General features: G+C 47.6%; 1 protein-coding gene across 1 annotated transcript in view; it reads left to right on the top strand.

The window, feature by feature from the left end:
• LOC119174111 (monocarboxylate transporter 10) overlaps nucleotides 1-22,923 on the top strand; it is a 206,336-nt gene that overhangs the window by 127,237 nt on the left and 56,176 nt on the right. The window contains exons 8-9 of the mRNA XM_037424918.2: nucleotides 4,055-4,280; nucleotides 6,224-6,330. Of these exons, the coding sequence (XP_037280815.1) occupies nucleotides 4,055-4,280; nucleotides 6,224-6,330 (333 nt within the window). The remainder of the gene's footprint in view (nucleotides 1-4,054; nucleotides 4,281-6,223; nucleotides 6,331-22,923) is intronic.

The raw sequence follows: 22,923 nt of genomic DNA, 5'->3' as shown, positions 1-22,923 counted from the left end.
AGGAGTTCGGATTTGGTCAGCGAGCATCTGAATCAGGTGGCTAGCAGGTACTGTTCTGTGACGTCCACGGCCTCTTGCATAGCACTTTCCACTTGTCCTTCACCACCACCGCTGCAACAGATCGTGATATCATCGGCGTAGAAGGTATGCTGATACCTTCAACTAGGGTGAACTTCTTTGATAGTCTGGCTGTGCAAATGTTGAGAAGAGTGAGTGATATGAGAAAGCCTTGCGATGTATCCCGTTGGCCTAGGGGTACTTCATCAGACACAAAATTGCCAAACTGCAGCCTCACCTTCCTACCAGTCAAGAACAAACGGACGTAATTATATAGCCTCTGGCGCAGCTCGAGGTTGGGACAAAAGCTAGGATGTATTCGTGAAAAGCGTTGTCAAACGCCTTCTCTTTATCAAGTTGGAGGAAGGCCCTTCTGTCCCTAGTACTGCTGCCGATGATGTGATGTTTGGTTATCTTGATGGTGTCCTTTGTCGACTGGCCGGCTCGGAAGCCAATTATGTTGTGGGTGTAGACGTTGTTGTCTTCGAGATATTGGTTTATGCTGTGTAGGACGACATGTTCTGCCACTTTTCCGACGCTGGACGTGGGAAAGATAGGTCGGAGGTTATCAAAACTGGTAGCCTTGCCTGGTTTAGACATGAGGATGGGGTTGGCGGTTTTTCATTGTTGTGGGACGCTCCCGTGTTTTCACGTCTCGTTGATCATTTAGGTAAGGTATTCGATCGAAGGGTCGTCGAAATACCGGAGCATTTTATTGGTGATGCCAGCGGGCGCCAGGGCGGACTTGCCATTGAGTGAGAAAATGGCTTGTCTTTGGCTTTCTTGCTAAGGCAAAGTCTTCGCCCAACTACGGATGGGCTGGACCAAGGTACTCGGGAAACTGTACCTCCTCGTTTTCTAGCTTTACAAGCAGGTACTTCTCCATAAAATTGCCAATCAGCTCGCTTCCGGTACACCATCTGGTAGCATGCTCGCCAGAGCCCACCGGGCGAAACATGCCAGGGCAACACATGCTGGCCACGGCCCTGGCGAGCATGTGTCGCTGATTGGACTTTGTGCCACCGTGATCGAGCAAATGTTTCAGCAAGCCCCATGATTTCCCCTTGCGTTTTTGGCCTTTGAATGAGTCACAGATTTGTTCCCATTACTGCTTGCAGAGGGTACAACAGTGATCCTGTATGGTCTTATTGAGGTCTGGCATTCTTATTGATTTCTCAGATAACGTGTTGGCACAGTAGCACGCACGGTAACGATCGTTTCTCAGACGTTTCTCTGCAGCAGTGGAGTTGGCCGGATAGCTCACACGTGCGATCATCTCCCCTTTAGCCCGGCCAGAATGAACCGGCTCATGCAGTAGGGGAGGCACGTTCATTGGATTGTATTTTGACTGACCCCGTTTCAATGGGCACACTGCACGGGCCTTCGTCGAAAGCACCTCGGGATTGACAAATTGTTCTTGAATTTTGTAATGGCATCGATGACATTCAGTGCTTGTTAGTGGCGAAGCTCCCCAAACCGTAGGCCTGTACATGCACGTTTCTTTTCGTACGTGACCACCTAGCTCTATGACTCCTTCAGCAGGTGCGAACGAATGGACAAACGTATGGACAAATAAACAGACACACAAACGTAAAGACACAGACAAACAGACAGACAGACAGACAACCAGACGAACAGATACAGAGACAGACATACAGACAGACAGACAGACAGACAGACAGACAAACAGACGTACGGACGGGCGGACGGACTGATGGACAGACAGACAGATGAGCGTACTGACAGACGAACAGACACACAAGCAAGCACACTGGCAGACACACAGGCAGAGAGCCAGACGGTGGATGGGCAGATAAACAAACACACGGACAAAGGGACAGACAAAAAGGCAGACAGACAGACGCACACACAGACGGACGGATGGATAGACAGACAGACATATGAACGGATGGACAGACACATAGACAGACACAGAAAGAGACATACACATACATAGGCACACACACAGACGAACAGACAGGCAGGCAAACATATGAACAGACACACAGACACACAGAAAGACAGTCACACAGATGGGGTATCAATGACTTGCCAATAAAACCCTTTCAAGCTTCGCCTAACTCATCATCATTCACTCCCTGAATATGCTCAATTTTTTTTTAAATGCGAAGCATTTCTTAGCGATCTTCGGCGACTTTGAGCGTACCTATCTATCTATCTATCTATCTATGTAGCCCCCTACAACTTTTGGCTCTCCTGGCCGTTCAGATATTGGTATCAATACCAAACTTAATATGGCATAATATGGCTGTATTAAGAACATATTTGACTAGTTATAACATGAAAATCATGACATGTATGTCATGAATTTCATTATATACATTTCATGCTCCTGCTGCCCTTGCGGTAGTTTTATTCGCATGACATTTTGCAAAGCTGGTATGGTATGACACGATTGCATGATGAGCACAAACGACAGATCTTAACATGAAAATCATGACATGCGTGTCATGTAACTACTTGATTACGTGCCACGCTCATGATGCGCTCGCGGTCGTTTCGGTAGCTTCACCTATACCAAATTTGGTATTACGGGACATCAATGGATAACGAAGGTATGAAACAGGTGCAAACATGATAAACATGAGATGCGTGTCATGTAACAACATGATACACGCCACGCTCATGATGCGCTGGTGGCCGTTTTGCTAGCTTCACCTATGTGAAGTTTGGTATTACGTGACGCTAATGAATGACAAAGGTATGTGACTGGTGTAAACATGATAATCATGGTATGCGCGTCATGTGAGAACAAGACTACGTGCCATGGTCACGGCTCCAATACATTACGACGTTACGCGGTGCGCGTGTGCGCCGGCGTTCATTTCGTCGCGTCACGCCGGCGTTGCCACGCCAGGCGCGGGTCCTGCCATATACTCGCAGGCAGGCGCATTTCAGCACGTCCGGCGTTCCTCCGTCACGAAAAGAGGGATACGCAGTGTTGTCTGGGTAGCGCATTGGCGCAAGATGCAGCATGTTGCATTTCGCGCCGTTTGCCATCGGGCCGCGCCGACAGGTGCTAGTCGCGCCGGTCATGCCTGGCGTCATACTATAGAGTGCTCGCGTTTTGCTAACGTAACATCACTGTGCCCAGCGTGCACGCGCGTCAACGCTACATTGAGGTATATTGGGCTTTTCATGATGTGCTCACGGCCGTTTTTCTAGCTCCACATATACCAATTTTGGTGTCACGTGACGTCAACGGATGACGAAATATATTACTGGTGCAAACATGATAATCCTGACACCGCGTCATGTAATCACATGACAACATACCACGCTCACAGCATGCTCGCAGACGCTTTGCTAGCTCCACTTATACTAAATTTGGTATCACGTGACGTGAATAGATGATGAAGGTAAACGACACATTTAAGCATGATAATCATGACACGCAAGACATATATGGCATCGTTTACCTCAATATTGTCGTGTAGTGCTGATTTAAAGTGGCATATCAACCTCTCACACTCTTGCTTCGCATATCATTGATTCGCACTGTATGCGGGTCTGCCGATTTTTTCTTTCTTGCATTTCTTTCAAATAGCATCCATGTCTTTTATGTAATATTGTTATTTTGTCTGTCGCGCTGACTATAATGTCTGCGTCTGTTCCATTATCCAAGTGAGACCCCTTAGTGCTTTGTTTAGTCTAGTGTGAGGAGCTGCAAACGCCCCATTCCCAGGTAGTAATGTTCGGTGATTGCATTGTGCTTCGTGGGCGCATCCCTTTGTAGATCCCCCAATCGAGCAAAATTAAAGCCATATGTAAAACATCAACGACACGTAGGTCGCTAGTTAATCATAGTTGTATGTGTTGGCACTTGTGGGTATGATCAAGCCGTCAATGCTTGTTTATGCATGCTTGAGCAAGCAGTATGCACGGGCCAACAAGAGGCAGGGCCCGGCACTTCTCACAACAAAGGCAAACCATTTGAAAGCGTAGATCATGGGCCTTCTCTGACGACGTGTTCCAGGTGTCGTTCATGGCCATGGGTCTGCTGACGCTTTCGATAGCCGCTGCGCATACGTACGTCTCCTTGGTGTTGGTGTGTCTGCTGCTCGGACTATGTGACGGCTGCTTCATCTCGCTCATCGGACCAGCGGCGCAGAGGCTGACGGGAACACGCGGTGCTTCGCAGGCCATCGGCTTCCTACTGGGCCTATGTTCTGTGCCACTCACGGCTGGGCCTCCTGCTGCAGGTGCGTTTCACGTAGAGCCAAATCGCATGCGTGGTGTTTTGTGCAGCACAATTTATTGCAAATAAAAAATTTCATAGGTTAACGAAAGTGAAGCTTCAAGTCTTCTTTACCTACAAGCAATGAACCACTACTGAGACGATAAAGCGAGGGGTCTCAGTGACATCGCAACATCTGCTCAGCTATTTAGTTTGCTCGTTTGTTTTGCGGAAAGAATGAAAGTTAGTTGTGAAACCCAAACAAGAAAATTCGCGTGCAGTGTTTTAAACAGCCTGACAACCACCTCCTTCACCGCCACGACTACGTGACAGTGTAGCACTCATTTAGAACTCCAGAGACCAGTCGCTGGAACGTCCGCCAGTTGTCCCATTCAAACGGCGGGAATCCGACATGTTTTAAGATTGTCGCACGCTTTTTTCTAGTACCTGCCTTCTTATGACTATGACGGCCATTGTACAATTGTCAGAAAGGTTATTATGAATGCTGTGACGTTTGACATCGACAACTTTGTTTGATACGAGCCGTGAAGCAGCGGGCACTGTTGTCGGGACAGTACTAACGATACCTCAGTCTTCATAGATGGTATGTCGGCGTGCAAGCTTAAACCTCTAGGCAACGAAACGTAAAGCTACGAGGAGCTAGCGTCAATAAACTGTTTCGGCACGCACGACCGAGCGTTCGCGCTAAACTTGCCAATGACTCTACCTCAGCGTTCTTGAATCACGCTGTTTAGTGAGCTAGCTGGCCCGACAATGATGTGACTTTCTCTGCGGCCAGTCACCGGATCTGTCTTTGTAGCGTCTCTGAGATTCCTCGTCGACCACGCAGTCGAACAGCTTTTTCGTGTGTTTTTTTCTGAATATAACAAGCCTATATGCGTTATCTAATCGAGACTTGCGTATGTCATGCGATTGCTGAACCTGAGTCCCTAAGTAACCATTTGAACCGAAGTGAAATTTGGTTCTTGCTCATCTTTTACAAAAAGGTAGTAATTTGTTTAAGCGGCAGATTATTTTTTTTCTTTAATAACAGCACTAATCAATACACGGACCCAAAAAATTCCTTCAGAAAGAGAGCTCATGGCCAACAAAGCTATTATTGTGCACAAATATTTAGCTTTTATAGAGTGAGGTGTTAGAAAATGCCAGGCCTGCGCGGAAGGCGCAGCACAGTCACAGCGAAAGCTAGAAGAGCGGCCTTTTGGAACCTTTCAAAACACTTATTTGGTAATTACAGCAAGCACACTTGCATGATACCCACTAGGACATTAACAATGAATTTTCTCGGGTAGTAGGGCGGCATTCACTATGCTATTTTTCATCATTCTGAGAAGCACCGTATCCGCTAAACATTTGCAAGTTGTTTTGCGCCATTTGTTCATGCAGTGGCTGACTATGAAGAGGAATTATGGCTGCAGTGGGTATGCGCCACAGAAAATAGGGGAACAAGAAGAAGCTTTTGTTATTGGGTGGAGCATTGGACGACGCCGTCGTTACACCATTCGCAATGTCCGACGACTGGTTGTTCTTTCGCTGTTTCAAAACGCCTTATAAGTCGTATTAACGTGATTGCTTTCCCGACGTCAAGCCTGACTAAGCTAAGTTTGCCACCAAGTCCCAAGTACCAGTGTGGGGCACTGTCGTAGAATACTGGATGGGCACCCGGTAGACCTGAGTTCAAGCCCACCTGTGTCATTGGTGCTGAGTTTCTTTTTTTCTAGTTCGGCGCGATGTGGTTACGGACACCGGTGGCGGTGGTGGTGGACAACTGCGCGTGACCGGATTTGTGATGTCATAGCAGCTTTCACTATAAAAACAAAAGGATCCTTCTTTACAATTTCTTCAGGAAGCTAACTTTTTGGATTGGTATGAACGAGTTCGCATTCATTCACTTTTACGATGAATGTATATTTCGGAGGATAGGGTACATGCTTTCTTCCCTTGCAGGAATCCTATACGACCAGAGAGGAAACTACAACCTCGCATTCCTGCTGGCCGGCGTGCCTCCAATTGTAGCATCTATTCTCATGTGTTCCATACATTTAGTAAAAACGGTGAGTTACAACTTCCATCAATCCATAACATTGTCATGGTTTTCGCCTATCGGTGGTCACCTTGTATTGATTGCTCTATATAATTTCATGTGGTTACTAGTCGAGGAGTGTTTATGGAAAGGCAAGAATTTTACGGCACCTATGTCCACCGCTAAGCTACACTGGGAAAAGGCGAAAAAATTGTGCAGAAAAATACCTACGTGCGACGGAGCCCTTAATTGTGGTTTCAGCATTCACGCTAACCAGCAAGGTAGCAGCTCAGTGCGATACACGATATCTCGACCACTAGAAGTGAGGGGGTATAGCATATGACAGTTCCACGTTCTCCGATGCGTTTTCCCACTGCTGGCAAGCCAACCGTACGTACAGTTGGCGTGAAATAAAACACAAGCTCTGATATTCGAAACCAATGAAACAACAAATAAAATGAAAAACAAATTTCTAGCCACGAAGAGTGCTCGATACACCCGTGTATGCCCTTATCCTACCCGAATCAGAACTAGAATGCAAGCAAAAATATTACATTACAAACCTATCCCGCATTGCTGCCCAACCGCATGTGCGCGGCTGCTAATGGTGATGACGAGACAAATCTCCTACGTGCATACGTAAATTAACTCATGGCCCTCAGTCCCCAGCCGCTAGGAAGCGTCTGACCATGGCGGTGTTTAGATCTGCAAAGCAGCAGAGGGTGCTAAGAATCTCTGGATCCGGACAGGCCATAAATGAAACCCTGAACTTGACAACGTTTAACGCTGGAACCTTATCTAGTGAGGCAAGTCAAGCTGTACTATTCGAGGGGCTAGAGGGCGTGGAATGGTTTGTAACAGGTCTCAATGAAGTTAGTAGGACAGATGAGGCCTATACAGTGCTACAGAACGGGCACGTCCTTTGCTATCGGAGCTTGGCTGACAGAAGACAACTGGGAGTGGGGTTACTTATTCACAGAAACATAGTGGGCAACAAAGAGGAATGCTATAGCATAATTGAAAGGGTGGTAGGTATTGTAAATAAACTCAATAAGATATACAAGACGAAGGTAGTACAGGCTTATGCGCCTACGTCCAGCCATGATTACGCGTGGGTTGAACACATCTATGAAGAGGTGGAATCGGATGAGTAAGAGAAAAAAGCACTCTATACCGATGGGAGACTTCAATGCAAAAGTAGGGAAGAAACAGGCTGGAGACGAAGCAGTAAAAGATTATGGCACCGGTACTAGAAATGCCAGAGTGACTCTACTAGTAGAGTATGAAGAACACAATAATTTATGGACTTTAAATATCTTCTACCGGAAGCGAAGGAACCGTCAGTGGAAATGGAGGAGCCCTAATGGCGAAAATAAGGACGAAATAGACTTTATACTGAGAGCACACCCAGGCATCGTGGATGATGCAGAAGTGCTTGGCAATGTACGATGCAGTGACTATAGAATGGTGCGGTCCAGGGTACGACTAGACTTGAAGAAGGAACTAGAGCAACTGATGCGCAAAAAACCAATCGATGAGCTACGACTGAATGGGAAAGTATGGGTATTCAGAGTCTCGCTTCAGAACAGGTACAGGGCTCTTATCGAGAAAAACAGTCTTAGCGTTGACGCAAAGAATGATAATCTGACGAGTATCATTACGGAGGGTGCAGTGGAAGTTAAAGGTACTGTAGTTAGACAGGACACTGGCAAGCTGTCCCAGGAAACGAAGAATCTCATTAGGAAGCATCATATCATGAAAGCCTCATGTACAACAAGCAAAATAGAATCGGTAGAGCTTTCGAAGTTAATTAATAAGCGTAAGGTGTCCGATGTCAGAAGGTATAACTTGGAGAGAATTGAACATGCTCTAAATAACGGAGGAAGCGTCGCGTCAAAGCAGTGAAGAGAAAACTTGGGATAGGCGAAAATCAGATGCATGCACTAACGAACAAGGAAGGCAAAGTACCTAGCAATGTGGTTAGGACAGTAAAATTAGCGGAATAGTTTTACGGAGACCTGTACAGTAGCCAGCACAACGACGACCTTAATATAAGAACCAGCAGTAACCCAGATGACAACCTACCAGTAATGATGCAAGAAGTCAGAAAAGCTTTGGCGAGCATGCAACGAGGCAAAGCTGCTGGTGAGGATCAGGTAACATCAGACCTGCTGAAAGAAGAAGGACAGATTGTGTAAGAAAAACTAGCGACCCTATTTACGAGGTGTCTCCTGACGGGAGGAGTATCAGCATCTTGAAAGATAGCTAACATCATCCTAATACATAAGAAAGGAGATGACACGGACTTGAAGAATTACAGGCCGATCAGTTTGTTTTTCGTAGTATAAAAGCTATTCACAATGATAATTGCTAACAGAATTAAGACAACATTAGAATTCAATCACCCAAAGGAACAAGCAGGACTTTGAGCAGGCTACTCAAGAATCGACCACTCCATACCATCAGTCAGGTAATACATAATTGCTCAAAATATGGCCAACCACTATACATAGCCTTCATAGATTACGAGAAGGCGTTTGACTTAGTAGAAATATCAGCAGTCATGCAGACACTGTGGAATCAGGGCGTCGACGAAGCATATATAAACATCCTGGAAGAAATCTACAGGGGATCAACTGCTACTACAGTGCTTCATAAAGAAAGGAACATAATACCAATCAAGAAGGGTCTAAGACAGGGAAATAAAATCTCCCCAATGTTATTTACTGCGCAATTAGAGGAGGTTTTCAGAGGGCTAGGATAAGAACATTTAGGCATAAGAATTAATGAAGAGTACCTTAGTAACCTGCGCTTGGCCGATGACAATGCATTGCTGAGTAACTCAAGGGACAAATTGCAACTCGTGATTACGGAGTTAGACATAGAGAGCAAAAACGTAGGTCTTAAATCTAATGTGGAGAAAACGAAGGTAATGTACAAGAACCTCGGAAGAAAACAGTGCTTCGACATCGGTAATAGTGCACTTGACGTTGTAAAAGACTGTCTACTTAGGACAGGTGATAACCGTGGAGCCGAACCACGAGACTGAAGTAACTGGAAGAATAAGAAAAATGTGGAGCACATTTAGCAAGCACTCTCAAATCATGACAGGTAAATTGCTACTATCCTTCAAGAGGAAGGTATATAACAGCTGCATCTCGCCAGTAATTAGCTACGGAGCGGAAAGCTGGAGACTTACAAAGAGGGTTCAGCTTAAATTGAGCAGAACGCAGCGACCAATGGAAAGGAAAATGGTAGTTATAAACTTAAGAGACAAGAAGAGAGCAGATTTGAATAGGGAACAATCCGGGGTTAGGATATCATAGTTTCAATCAAGAAGAAGAAATGGACAGGAGCAGGGCAGGGAGCACATAGAGAGGATGACCACTGGTCATTAAGAATAACTAACTGGATTCCTAGAGAAGTCAGGTTAGGTGGAGACAGAAGGTGAAGTGGGTAGATAAGATTAAGAAGTTTGCTGGTATATATTGGCAGCAGCAAGCACAGGACCAAGTTGACTGGCGGAACACGAAAGAAGCTTTTGTCCTGCAGTGTTAAGGCTGATGATGATGATAATAATGATGATGATGATGAAACACGAACGGTGGAATGCGTGTCACAATAATTATAGGAGGTGTAGCGGGAGTCCTCTAGTCTTCACACTATAGACAGGTCCAGTCAGCACATACGGTCTGGCAGCACTGCGCGATTAGCCTAATGTACGATATTTTTCTGGCCGTTCTGGCTGTGATATTTGAAACCACTGAAACAACAAATAAAATAAAAGAAAATTCAAACCACCAAGAGCACTCAGCACGCTCGTGTATGCCCTTATCATCCCCTAATCAGAAGTAGAACGCAAGCAAAAATATTACATTACAAACCTACCCCAAATTGCTGCCGAACCGGATATGCGCGACTGCTAATGGTGATGACGAGACACAGTGCCTCTTAACATCGTTAGTGCTTGGGCTAAGGACTCCGATGTTCGCATTTCATTTGATGCTGATAGTAGATACGTCTGGGTAACCTTACTGTTTTTCCTTGTTTTTCCCTTTTTTTCTCTCACGTGTTCAAGAACTTTGATTAACATCTGCAAGTTGATTGTGAATGTTCAAGAGAAAACCTGCATCAAACAGACAAAAGTGTAGTCGTTGTCTCACTGCTGTATTTAGAAATGGGTGGTGCCATAAACTGTTACTCGGGAGCACAGACAGTAGCATCTGGAAAAGAAAGGACCAAGCAGACGTTGCTTTTTGCTTCAAACCGTTAGGCATAACACGAATTCTTACGACGTAATTATCAAACAAATTTTTCGAATTCATAGCATTAAGTACCCGGCCAATGCAATATAGAAGTGATGCAGCGTGTCAATGTATATGGCATACTGGGAACGGCAATAATACTGGGCCTACTCTCGTGATTACGAGGGCCTTAAAGAAAACCAGGAGGCTTTAATTTTCAGCGTCCTCCACTATGGCGTATCCCATATTCATATCATGGTTTTAGGACGTTACACTCGAGATTACAATTAGTACTAGGAGTATGTACTAAACACAGGCTAAAAAACGAAGGCATTTCGATTGATTCATTTGATTGTTATGGGAAGTTTAACACACCAAAACCACCATATGATGATGCGAGACGGTGTAGTAGAGGGTTCTGGGAATTCCGACCACCTGGGGTTCTTTAACGTGCACACAAATCAGAGCACACGGGCCTTACGCATTTTCGCCTCCATATAAAAGGCAGCCGACGGAGCCGGGATTCCATTTCATGACCTGCTGGTTAGCAGCGGAGTACCTTACACTCTTAAAAAAATGGAGTGACGTTTTCTCTATTTAGGGAAAAACGTTGCTCCTTTTGCCACGGAAAAACATGTTTCTCCCTATGAAAATCAAGATGGCTTATCCCAGGTTAGCGAAGCGAGTAGGCTTAGCAAATGCATCGATTCTCGACTGATAAGGAGTACACGACACTGACAGTTACAAAAAACGTTCCCGCTGAGCTTGATATGGCTACATAGCGCCACGGATAACTGGAAACTCGATAAGAAAGAAGACGATGTCGGAGCTCTCGTGAAGACTGGGTTCCATCTTGTACGCCTGCTTGTTTTCTCGATAGTAAACATATTTATCCGACGCCTTTTCCCCGTAACATTTTGGTGGAGAGTGCAGGTCCTCCCTGAATCAACATCCGCGATGATTCTACGAAGTGGGCGTTCCTTGGCTGCCTCTACGATGGCTGATCACGACGAGAATGAGGATTCGTTGGTACCTCCCCCGAGTTTGCCTCGCAAGACTGCGCAGCGTCCAACAGCGCGACATCCAGCCATCACGAACCGCACCGTCGTTCTGACGACTCCACATAACCTAGGCACCTTTTCTGGCCATTACGATAAGGATGTCCAAAAACGGCTTCACCTATACGAACGCGTCAGTGCACTTTACAACTGGGACCCGACGCTCATGTTGGCCAATATTCTATTTTACCTTGAGGGCACGGCCAAAGTCAGGTTTTCCAACTATGAGGAAGAAATCATGATTTGGAATATTTGCAAACACAAACTCATCGACCTCTTTGGCAAGCCCATTAGACGTTGTCGCTCGGCGCAGAAAGAACTCGCGTGCCGACTGCAGCCTTGCACTGATTCATACATGACATACATTTAGAATGTGCTCGTCCTCTGCCGCACGGTAGACGACAAATGCCGAAATCCAAAAAGGTCGCGCACATCCTCAAAGGAATCGCGGATGATGCCTTCACTCTCCTTGTGTTCCGCAACTTTTTGACAGTGGACGATGTTATTAACGTATGCCGACGCTTTGAAGAAGCGAAAACTCGTCGTATTACTCCCCGATGTTCGCGTCTTCCCAACATGGCTGCCACGTATACCTGCAAAAACGTCTGTCTCCCTTCACCCGCTGCTACTACCATAAATATTGTGCGCAACGTTCGCCGTGAAATCAAGGCCACATCTCCTATTGTTGATCATGCCCATGTCACTGACGATTCTCGTGCAACAATTTTTTTAATACAGACCGTTGTTTGCCAGGAACTGGCCAACGCCGGACTACAGATGCTCTGACCAATTAACAGACTTGACCTAGTGTACCTGATATGCCCCGTGGTCTATACAACCGTCCATGTTACCGCAACTCGGCTGAACGATGAACCTTCGATGGTTGACCTATCTGCTTCCACTGGGGATGAGTCGGCCACATTTCACGTCATTGCCGTAATTCTTGGAATTGGCAGCCATGGCCGCACTATGCCAACACCCAGCGCCCACATAATGGTTCCCACATCCCAATATACGTCGACTACGACAATACTTCGCTACCCATGCCCGCTCGACAAACCGCTCGCCGTCGCCATCTGGACGCTTGTCCCGCTCACCTAACCGTCGCCGCTCTCTTTCTCCCTCCTACCACCAGCAGTCCTCGGAAAACTAGCGGGCGCAGCTCCTAAAGGTGAGCCTGCCTTGACGACCCGACCCGACATTCCTTTTCACACGTTACCCGGACGCAAGAACTTGATCAACGAAAATGTAGACGGCACACCTTCAATAGCACTCATTGACACTGGCGCTCACTTATCTGTAATGAACTCTAGTCTTCGTGCTCGGCTAAAGAACGTGCTTACGCCTGCTCCTATCACTGTAGTCCGAGTAGCTGATGGAGCAACTTCAACTGTCACTGGGATGTGTGCCGCCCGCGTCACTGTGACTGTATGTCATACTTCTGTTTTGTTTTACGTCCTGGACCACTGCCCACATGAAATCATTCTGGGATTAGATTTTCTGTCGGAGCATTCAGTCCTAATTGACTGTTCTGCTGGCGTTGTTCAACTTGCTTTACCACACGCCGTCGATCAACTTGCTTCTGCGCCGCCAAGACTATGCTCCGTCGAGCACATTCACCTATTATGTCGAGCTGTGACGTATATAGACGTCTCTTCTGATCCGCCTGTGGGCGACGGATATTATGTGGTGTCACCTAACGCTACCGTCCTCTCTTCGTTGAATGTAACGTTCCCGCACACGATTATCACTATGAAGGACAACGTGGCACGTCTCCATATTGCAAACTTTGTAATTTGCGCGCAAGTACTGCCCCGAGGAATATGCCTAACAACACTTGCCTCGGCCAATGACTACAACATTACCGCTTGAACAGAATTTACACCGTCAGCTCCCAGTCTTGAGTTGGGCACTGCCCGAGATGGCATTACGAAAAATGATCGCATCTGATCTCCCTGCCGAACATGTGCCCGCACTTTGTGGCCTTCTTGCGTCGTATGAAGACATCTTTGACCTCCATGACCGACCTCTAGGCCAAATGACTATCGTGAAGCATCGTATTAACACCAGCGATTCAAATTCGGTACATCGGTGGCCCTATCGAATGTCCTCCACCGAACGCCACGTTATCCAAAAAGAAGTCGACAAGATGCTTGCTCGGAACATAAATGAGCCTTTTTCAAGCCGCTGGGCTTTGCCTGTCGTCCTCACCAAAAAGAAAGATAACAGCTGGCGTTTTTGTGTCGAGTACCGGAATCTTAACAAAGTAACGCAAAAAGACGTGTATCCCATGCCACAGATAGATGACGGCCTTGACTGCCTTAGTGAAGCAGATTATTTTTCTTCCATCGATCTCCGTTCCAGCTACTGGCAGATAGCAGTTCATGACATGGACCGTGAAAAGACAGCATTCATAACTCCAGACGGACTCTATCAGTTTAAAGTAATGCCGTTTGGGTTATGCAATGCCCCAGCTACATTCGAACGAATGATGGACGCTCTCCTTCACAGTTTTAAGTGGTTAGTCTGCTTGTGTTACCTTGATGACGTCATTGTCTTCTCACCGACTTTTGAAACACACCTCGAGCGTCTCTCGACTATTCTTTCTGCTTTCCGCAAGGAAGGCCTTCAGTTGAACTCGTCCAAATGTCACTTCGGCCGCAGTAAACTCACTGTCCTTGGTCACCTTGTTAATTCTTCTGGTGTTCATCCCGACCCTGAGAAAACCCGCGCAGTCAAAGATTTCCCTTCGCCGACCTCTGCGAACGACGTTCGGAGCTTTCTGGGCCTCTGCTCCTACTTTCGCAAATTTGTGCAGAATTTCGCTCACGTCGCGTGCCCACTCACGGAACTACTGAAGAAAGATGTGACTTTTGTGTGGGGACCTAAACAAGCCAGAGCATTTGCTGAGCTGACCACCAGACTTACGACGCCACCAATTTTCGGCCACTTTGATATGTCCGCTCCAACTGAAGTGCGCACCGATGCAAGTGGTCATAGAATCGGAGCAGTTTTCGCACAAAACAGCATGGCTTCGAGCACGCCATTGCATACGCTAGCCGTCTATTATCGCCACCGGAATGAAATTACTCAATCTATGAACGTGAATGTTTTGCGCTCATTTGAGCAGTGAGTGAATTTCGACCATATTTGTGTGGATGGCCATTCGCAGTTGTCACTGACCGTCACGCTTTATGCTGGCTGTCGTCCTTAAAAGATCCAGTGGACGACTCAGCCGGTGGTCTCTACGGCTACAAGAATATTCGTACACAGTAGTTTACAAATAGGGCCACCATTATGAAGATGCCGACTCCTTGTAGCGTCATTCAGTCGACCTACCGGACGTTCTTAGAGCGGCGAGTGTACTCGCGTGCTGGCACTTTCCGCCTTCGGCAACGACGGAGATGAGCAACGCCGTGATCCTCACTTGGCAGATATCATCCTTCGGCTGACTGGTCCTACAACTCCTCCGTCTCTCTGTATGTTCCTGCTCTGAGACGGCGTATTATATCGTTACAGTATGCATCCTGACGAACCTGAGCTGCTACTGGTTATACCCCAACATATGCGTCAGACTGTCCTCGCGCAGTTACATGGCATTCCAATGGCTGATTCCTTAGGAGTTTCAAGAACCTATGACCGTGTTCGACGTCACTTCTTCTGGCCTGGTATGTACCCATTCGTTCATCGTTACGTCGCTTCTTGTAAATCCTGTCAACACCGCAAAAAACCAACAACCCTTCTAGCAGGACGCTTTCAGCCCATTCACATACCATCAGAACCATTTTATAGGGTAGGTCTTGACCTACTTGGACCTTTTCCTTTATCGGTCAGTGGGAAGAAGTGAATAGCAGTCACATCGGACTACGCCACTCGGTATGCCATCACGTGGGCCCTTCCTACTAGTTGTGCAACCGACGTCGCCGACTTTCTCCTAGAACACGTTATACTACTTCATGGCGCCCCTCGACAACAACTTACCAATCGGGGTCGCCACTTTCTATCCCAGGTTATACAACACATATTGCAATCTTGCGCTACAAGACACAAGTGCACAACAGCCCATCACCCTCAAACCAACGGGCTCAAAGAACGGCTAAATTGAACTATCACAGAAATGCTCACCATGTACGTTTCCACCAACCATCGTGACTGAGACGCGGTCATGCCATTTGTGACATTTGCCTATATTACGTCCCGACATGATACTGCAGGTTTCTTGTCTTTTTTTCCCATGTATGGACGAGAACCCACGCTACCTTTTGACTCACAAGAGTGGAAACTTGGGCTAGTTGGTGCGTAGTCATATTGACCTTTTGACACTCTCCTTCCTACCATTACCACAAAGCGGACTATGCCCGCGATGTTATCTCTTGAGCTCTACAGGCACGTGAAATTGCTCGCCTGCGTCTTAGTGACTTGCAAGACCGCCAATGGCTGCTTACAATGACAGCCACCACGATGTCAACTTCCAGCGTGGTGACACGTTCCTTCTCAGCATGGCATCACGGCGAGTTGGCCTGTGCGAACGCCTGACTTCGCCATACTTGGGTTCGTACCGTGTCGTGGGCCAAGTTACTGACGTGACCTATGAAATTGAACCATTTCACAGCACTAGCGCCCACGCGTGTTCTGACGTTGTGCACGTCTCTTGGCTGAAGAGATACCACTCGGACCAACCGAGCACCGAGACGGTGCCTTCGCCACTGGGTGGTGATGCTACGTAGCGCCACGGATAACTCGAAACTCGACAAGACAGAAGACCATGTCGGAGCTCTCGTGCAGACTGGGTTCCATCTTGTATGCCTGCTTGTTTTCTCGATAGTAAACATATTTCTCCGATGCCTTTTACCCATAAAAACATTGAACAAAATGATTATAAAAACAAGCAGATGAACCTGTGGTGATGAAAACATCGCGAAAGAGAACGACGGAGCAAGTAGGTTTCGTTCGGCCAGCGAGGAGACGTTCAATTTGAAAGACACGGATACTGCAGAGTCCTCACCCGAGAAGTGCATGCTAGCAACACCTCCTGAAAAATTATGCCTGGAACGTCAACCGCGAACACGCTGCCCAGCCCCTCTGATTTTACCCTCGTCCTTCTGTACGTAGGCCAGCGTCTACGACGGCCGACCTCTGCGAACGCAGCAATGCTCTCACAGTTGCCTCCGAGCAGCCATGATGTCACGTGACAGAGCGGTACGGAGGCGAGCGTTCTCACGCGGTGGCCGATCGCAACACAAGACAGGAGGCATGGCCTTCGAGATTGTGTGCTGGCAGAAGGCTACCAATTGAAAAGAGAGCGACGTTCCAGGCAAAGTTTTTCTATGAGTCGTTGATGCTAGGCTTGCTGTATTTATTTCTCACATATTCAGGTAATGCAGCCACGTTATCCACGCGTTTACGGGGCCACAGGTCACGAGATGTGCCTCCAAACCGTAGACTAGATCGCAGCGAAGCCATTCTGACTCAGTAGTGCACTTTTGATAGATAGATGTTAAATGTTATATAAAAAGCTGTAGATGCGAGAGCGTCACAGCCGTGAAGTAGGCGGCAGCAGGTGCCATCTGGAGGGACTGAACCATACTAAAAAAGGTTGTCTGCGGCGACGTACGCTGTCATACTTGCCATCATAGCTACCTTGCGTATAGTTGGCCACTCAGCCCATTCATGGATTCCTCACTAACACCGGATGCCTAATATATTGTTACGAGTAACTTATTTATTAAATTATATGCAATGGACCGTGCTCGGCGAACAAGATGGCAACAGTTCATCAACAACCAGCAACTAACGTCGTATTTCTTTTTCTTGCAGCAAGGCTATGCCAGCTGTTCTGTATCATAACCCCACGGTGGTAGAAGCACTTTCTCGGTGCTTGAGTAACTCGGATGCGGTAGAAGGAGGGTGATAAGGCTTGAGTCGAGCTATGTGCACGATGTGAGTCGAAGGTGAAGGTGATGACGTTGGATCGGCTGAAATGATCTCGTATGTAACGTCAGTCACCTGGCGAACGACGCGGTATGGTCCAGTGTAGCGTGACAGAAGTTTTTCAGACAGACCTACACGCCGAGTGGGGGACCAGAGGAGGACAAGGAAACCCGGTGAAAAGTGCACGTTTTGATGATGGGAATCGTAGAGCTGTCTTTGGTGCTACTGTGAGGTCTGCAGATGGCTGCGGGCGAGTTGGAGTGCGTGGTCGGCTCGCGTGACGACTTCGCCGGCATACTCAGTGACCAAGGTCAGCAAGGTGTCAAAGGATAGGGCGGGTTCTCGGCCGTATAGAAGATAGAACGGCAAATAGCCGGCAGTGTCATGACGTGATGAATTATATGCGAACATCACAAATGGCAAATGAACGTCGCAGTCCTGGTGGTCGGCCGCTACGTATTTAGAAAGCATGTCGGTTATGGTGCGGTTGAGGCGCTCCATAATACCGTTTGTTCGCGGATAGTACGAAGTGGAAAACTTGTGCTTGGCAGAGCAAGAGCGCAGGATTTCGTCAACAATAGCTGATAGGAAGCTCCGGCGCCGGTCAGTGAAAAGTTGGCGTGGAGCTCTGTGTACTAAAATAATAGCATATACCAGAAAGTCCGCCACATCGGTTGCGCAACTCGTCGGAAGTGCTCGTGTAGTAGCGTACCGTGTCGCATAGTCAGTGGCGACGGCAAACCAGTTGTTGGCTGAGCTGGAGATTGGGAATGGGCCGAGCAGGTCGAAGCCAACTCGAAAAAAATGTTCAGTGGGAATGTCGGTCGGCTGAATAAATCCAGCTGGTAGGGAGGATGGCTTTTTGCGGCGCTGGCAGGGCTCGCAAGCGGCAACGTAGCGGCGAACAAAACGGGCAATACCAGGCCAAAAGAAACGATGACGTACATGGTCGTATGTGCGAGAGACACCCAAGTGGCCCGCCAAAGGAGCGTCATGAAGTTGGTTGAGGAGAGTCGCACGAAGATGTGCTGGTATCACGAGGAGCAAGTCATGGCCATATGGATCGAGGTTACGGCGATACAGCATCCCGTCTTTGACCAGGAACATTTTTAGAGATGCGTCGCGAGGCGTTGACTCAAGCTTGTCAGTGATGGTTCGCAGGGAAGCATCCCGGCATTGTTCATGGCCAAGGTTGAGTAGCTGCGTTACAGATAGAAGGTCTGGAAAGGTGTCAGTTTGGGCAGCTTCTTCCACAGGGTAGCGTGATAAACAATCCGCATCTTGATGCGACCACCCTGTTTTGTACGTTACGGTGAACGTGTATTTTTGTAAAATTAGCGACCAACGATCTAGACGTCCTGTGAGATCCTTGAGTGAGGCGAGCCAGCAGAGCGTGTGGTGGTCGGTGACTACCGGGAATGGACGCCCGAATAAGTATGGGCGAAACTTGGCGACTGCCCACACAAGAGCGAGACACTCACGCTCCGTGATTGAATAGTTGCGCTCGGCGGTAGATATCAGTCGGCTAGCACATGCTATAACGCGGTCATGTCCACGTTGGTGTTGCAATAGCAGTGCCCGTATGCCGTGCCCACTAGCGTCAGTACGAACCTCGGTTGGAGCTGATGGATCGAAATCAGCTAAAATCGGCAGTGTTGTAAGGAGTGTCATGAGCTGGGAAAAAGATGAGGCTTTATCAGCACCCCAAAAAAGCGGGGTGTCCTTCTTCAGGAGGTTTGTGAGTGGGCGTGCAATGATCACGAAGTCTTTAACAAACCGTCAAAAGTAGGAGCACAAGCCCACAAAACTGTGAACGTCCTTTGTTGACTTCGGAACAGGAAAGTCCGTGACGGCGCGAATTTTCTCGGGATCCGGGCGAACTCCGGTGGCATCGGCGAGGTGGCCAAGTACGGTTATTTGATGACGAGCGAAGTGGAATTTTCAAGAAGTCAATTGAAGTCCACCTCGACGAAAAACTTCAAGAATCGCTGACAAACGATCGAGATGGGAGTCGAATGTGGGAGAGAAAACGATAACATCGTTTAAATAACATAAGCAGGTTGACAATTTAAACCCTTGGAGAAATGAGTCCATCATTCTTTCGAGTGTGGCCGGTGCATTACAGAGACTGAAGGGCATAACTTAGAAGTGGTAAAGACCGTCAGGAGTGACGAATGTTGGTTTTCTCAAGGTCCATTTCGTCTACAGCAAACTGTCAATAGCCAGATCGAAGGTCGATAGTGGAAAAATACGTAGCACCGTAAAAACAGTCTAAGGCATCATCGATTCCAGGCAACGGGTAAACATCTTTCTTCGTAATTTTGTTGAGATGCCGATAATCTGCAGAAAAGCGCCATGTTCCATTCTTCTTTCTGATAAGGAGGACCGGAGAAACCCAGGTGCTACAAGAGGGCTCAGTTATGTCTTTTGCAAGCATCTTTTCGACTTCCTGTTGTATGACTGTACGCTCGGACGTGGAAACACGGTATGGGCGTTGGTGAATGGTACTCGCGTCACCAGTATTGATGCGATGAGAAACAACACTCGTGCAGCTTAAGGCCGTGCAGGCGAAGTCGAAAACGTCACGATAGGACTCTAGGACGTGACGGAGGGCTTGCGCTTGATCAGAAGCGAGGTCTGATGGTACCATGTGGTCAACGTCGACGCCTGATGAACGTGATAGACTTGGTTCAAGGTCTTAGGGGCAGCAATCATCCACTCTCAAGGGCTAAACCGTATGGTCTTGTAGGGCAGTAATTTCGGCTAGGGAGATACCTTGGGGAAGAATTTGGGCAGTGAGGGCAAAATTGACAATGGGAAGGCATGTTCGGTTTTTAACAATTGTCAAAATTCTGCGTGGAACAAGGACGCCATGCGTAAGCATCACGGCATGAATTGGTACCACCATGTAATCGCCATCAGGTACAGGTGGTGTACAGAAGAGGTCGGTATGTGTAACACAGTTAGGCAGAAGGCATGCGAAGTCAATGCAGCAAACACGGCTTTGTGGTGGGTCGGTCAGATCAGAAAGTAGAGGCATTTCAAGGTCAAGACAGCCGGCTGAACAATCTATATTGGCCGAGTGACCGGTTAGAAAATCCAGACCTAGAATTACATCATGAGGGCAATTTTCTATAACGGTGAAAAGGACAGCAGTGCTTCTATCGGCGATAGTCACACGGGCAGAACACATGGCAATAATGGCGGCAGTTTCCCCGTCGGTGACTCGAACGGCTCGGTTCAAGGAGGGTGTGATAACTTTCTTTAGGCGGTGACGAAGAGCAGCACTCATTATGGACACATGTGCGCCGGTATCGATCAACGTGCGCACAGGTACATTGTCTAAAGTAACGTTCAACAGATTCCGGGCGGTCGGTAACGTTACACGAGGATTTCTTGAAGAGGTCGCCGTCATTGTAGCTTCACCTCCAGAAGCTGAACTGCCTACATTTTCAGTCGGGGATGCGGAGAATAGGTCGGAGAGGCAGGACGGCGTTGTGGGGGCGAATGAGATTGACGGCGAGCAGGGTATGGTGAGCGGGCGTAGTGAGGTCTCGTAAGTGGTGCGGCAGAATCAGAGGATGTGTTCGGCATAGGGGAATCCAAATCAAATGCTGAAGACGACTGGTGGACAGGAGTGGTCTGGGTAGGAGACCCATAGTGTGCCAGCGGTGCCCAGTGATTGCGGCAGTGGCGAGCAATATGACCGACACGTCGGCAGTTGAAGCGTATAGGCTTGTCGTCCAGTGTTCGCCATTCGGACAAATTGCGCTCCCGAAAGTAGTTGGAACCAAAGCGAGGAGCGTAGGGACGACGATAAAAAGGCTCGACAGAGTAGAGTGGTTGAAGGGGGTGTAGGCTGACGTTTGATAATTCTCGACGAATGACGGCGTGTATCAGTGAGATAGTGGTCGGTGAAGAATCAGGCGTTGCAAATGGAGTAGCTACTGGTTGAGCTGCCTCGACCTTGCGATGAATGATGTGGGTGATGTTGTCATATCGGGGAACTGGGTGGACGGCGTCATCACAATGAAAGTCAATCCCCAGCAATTTTCAAAAAGAAGATACACGCTTATCTACTCATGCTTCAAACGTGATACGTCTTTTTTGTGTGGTAATGAAGTGCAACTCGTGTAGCTTTGCTGAAACGCACTGTAAATTTTTCACTTCCTCACAACTGTTCACAACTACGTTTTTGTTTTTATAGGATTTTAAAGGGCTTTTATGTGTAAAGAGTGCATTTATAGATGTGTAAATATTTCTTATCTTTTCCACGCTCTACGTCTACACTTTGTATATTTCACTGTATTTAATCTATGTATTTATGCTCTAGACACACATGCTGAGTGTTGTGCATTATTGTGGTCTGGGCGGGGATCGGTGCATTGTCAGGCATTCAGTTGCCTTTTCACCACCCCTTTCCATTCAACCACTGGAGAAGTGATGTATGTTTAAAACTATGATGATGAATAAACTTCAAATGATGATGAATAAACAAGAGGAAGTAGCAGCTGTGTTCGGCAGGCGCGTGATGCCATGGGTGACGTGGCGGGCTTTAGCCTGTTCTAGACGGCTGCAATCTGTCAGGATCGTGTCGATTCTCGTGACATTATAAAAAACCTGCAGGTTGAAGGCATAGTCAGCAATCCCTTTGAGGACGTGATTAACTTTTTCGTCTTCCGACACGCGCTGGTCGACCTTGCTGCAAAGCGCCAAGACGTCAAGAATGTATGAGACGTACGATTCAGTAGACGACTGCGCGTGAGTGGCGAGAGTCTTCTTGGCAGCGAGCTGACGACCAGATGAATCGCCGAAAAGATCACAAATCTTCGTTCTGAAAAGATCCCAGCTTGTGATTTCGGCTTCATTGGTTTCTAACCATATCCGTGGCGTGCCGTCGAGGTAGAACACAACAGTGACGAGAATGAGCGTGGGATCCCAGAGGCGGGTAGCACTGACCCGCTCGTACCAGTGCAGCCAGGAGTCAACGTCGATGATACCGTCAGCGGAGAAAGTGCCAGGATCCCGCAGGGGTGGCAGGGTCACGTAGGTTGTTCCGGCTTGAGAGGCTGGTGGTGATGAGGCACTGGCAGTTGAAGTAGCCGAAGAGTCCCCGGTGTTGCGACCGCTGCGCGTCTCCATCAAGGTACGTGAGTCGTCCACCTCCACCAATATAGTTACGAGTAACTTATTTAATAAATTATATACGATGGACCGTGCTGGGCAAACAAGATGGCGACAGTTGATGATGCTGATGCTGATGACCTCTGATAGATGGCGCTCACCCACAGAGGGGGATGGGCGAAGAACCGGGTGGCAGGATACTTAAATAAAACTAAAATGAAAATGAAGCCAACCTAAAAAAGTAGTTTAAAGTATTATTACAAAAAC

Source organism: Rhipicephalus microplus, chromosome 5 (assembly GCF_043290135.1).
Source record: "Rhipicephalus microplus isolate Deutch F79 chromosome 5, USDA_Rmic, whole genome shotgun sequence".
In the NCBI taxonomy this organism is placed as follows: domain Eukaryota; kingdom Metazoa; phylum Arthropoda; class Arachnida; order Ixodida; family Ixodidae; genus Rhipicephalus; species Rhipicephalus microplus.
Note: the sequence above shows the minus strand (reverse complement) of the source record. Positions and strands in the feature narration are given on the sequence as shown.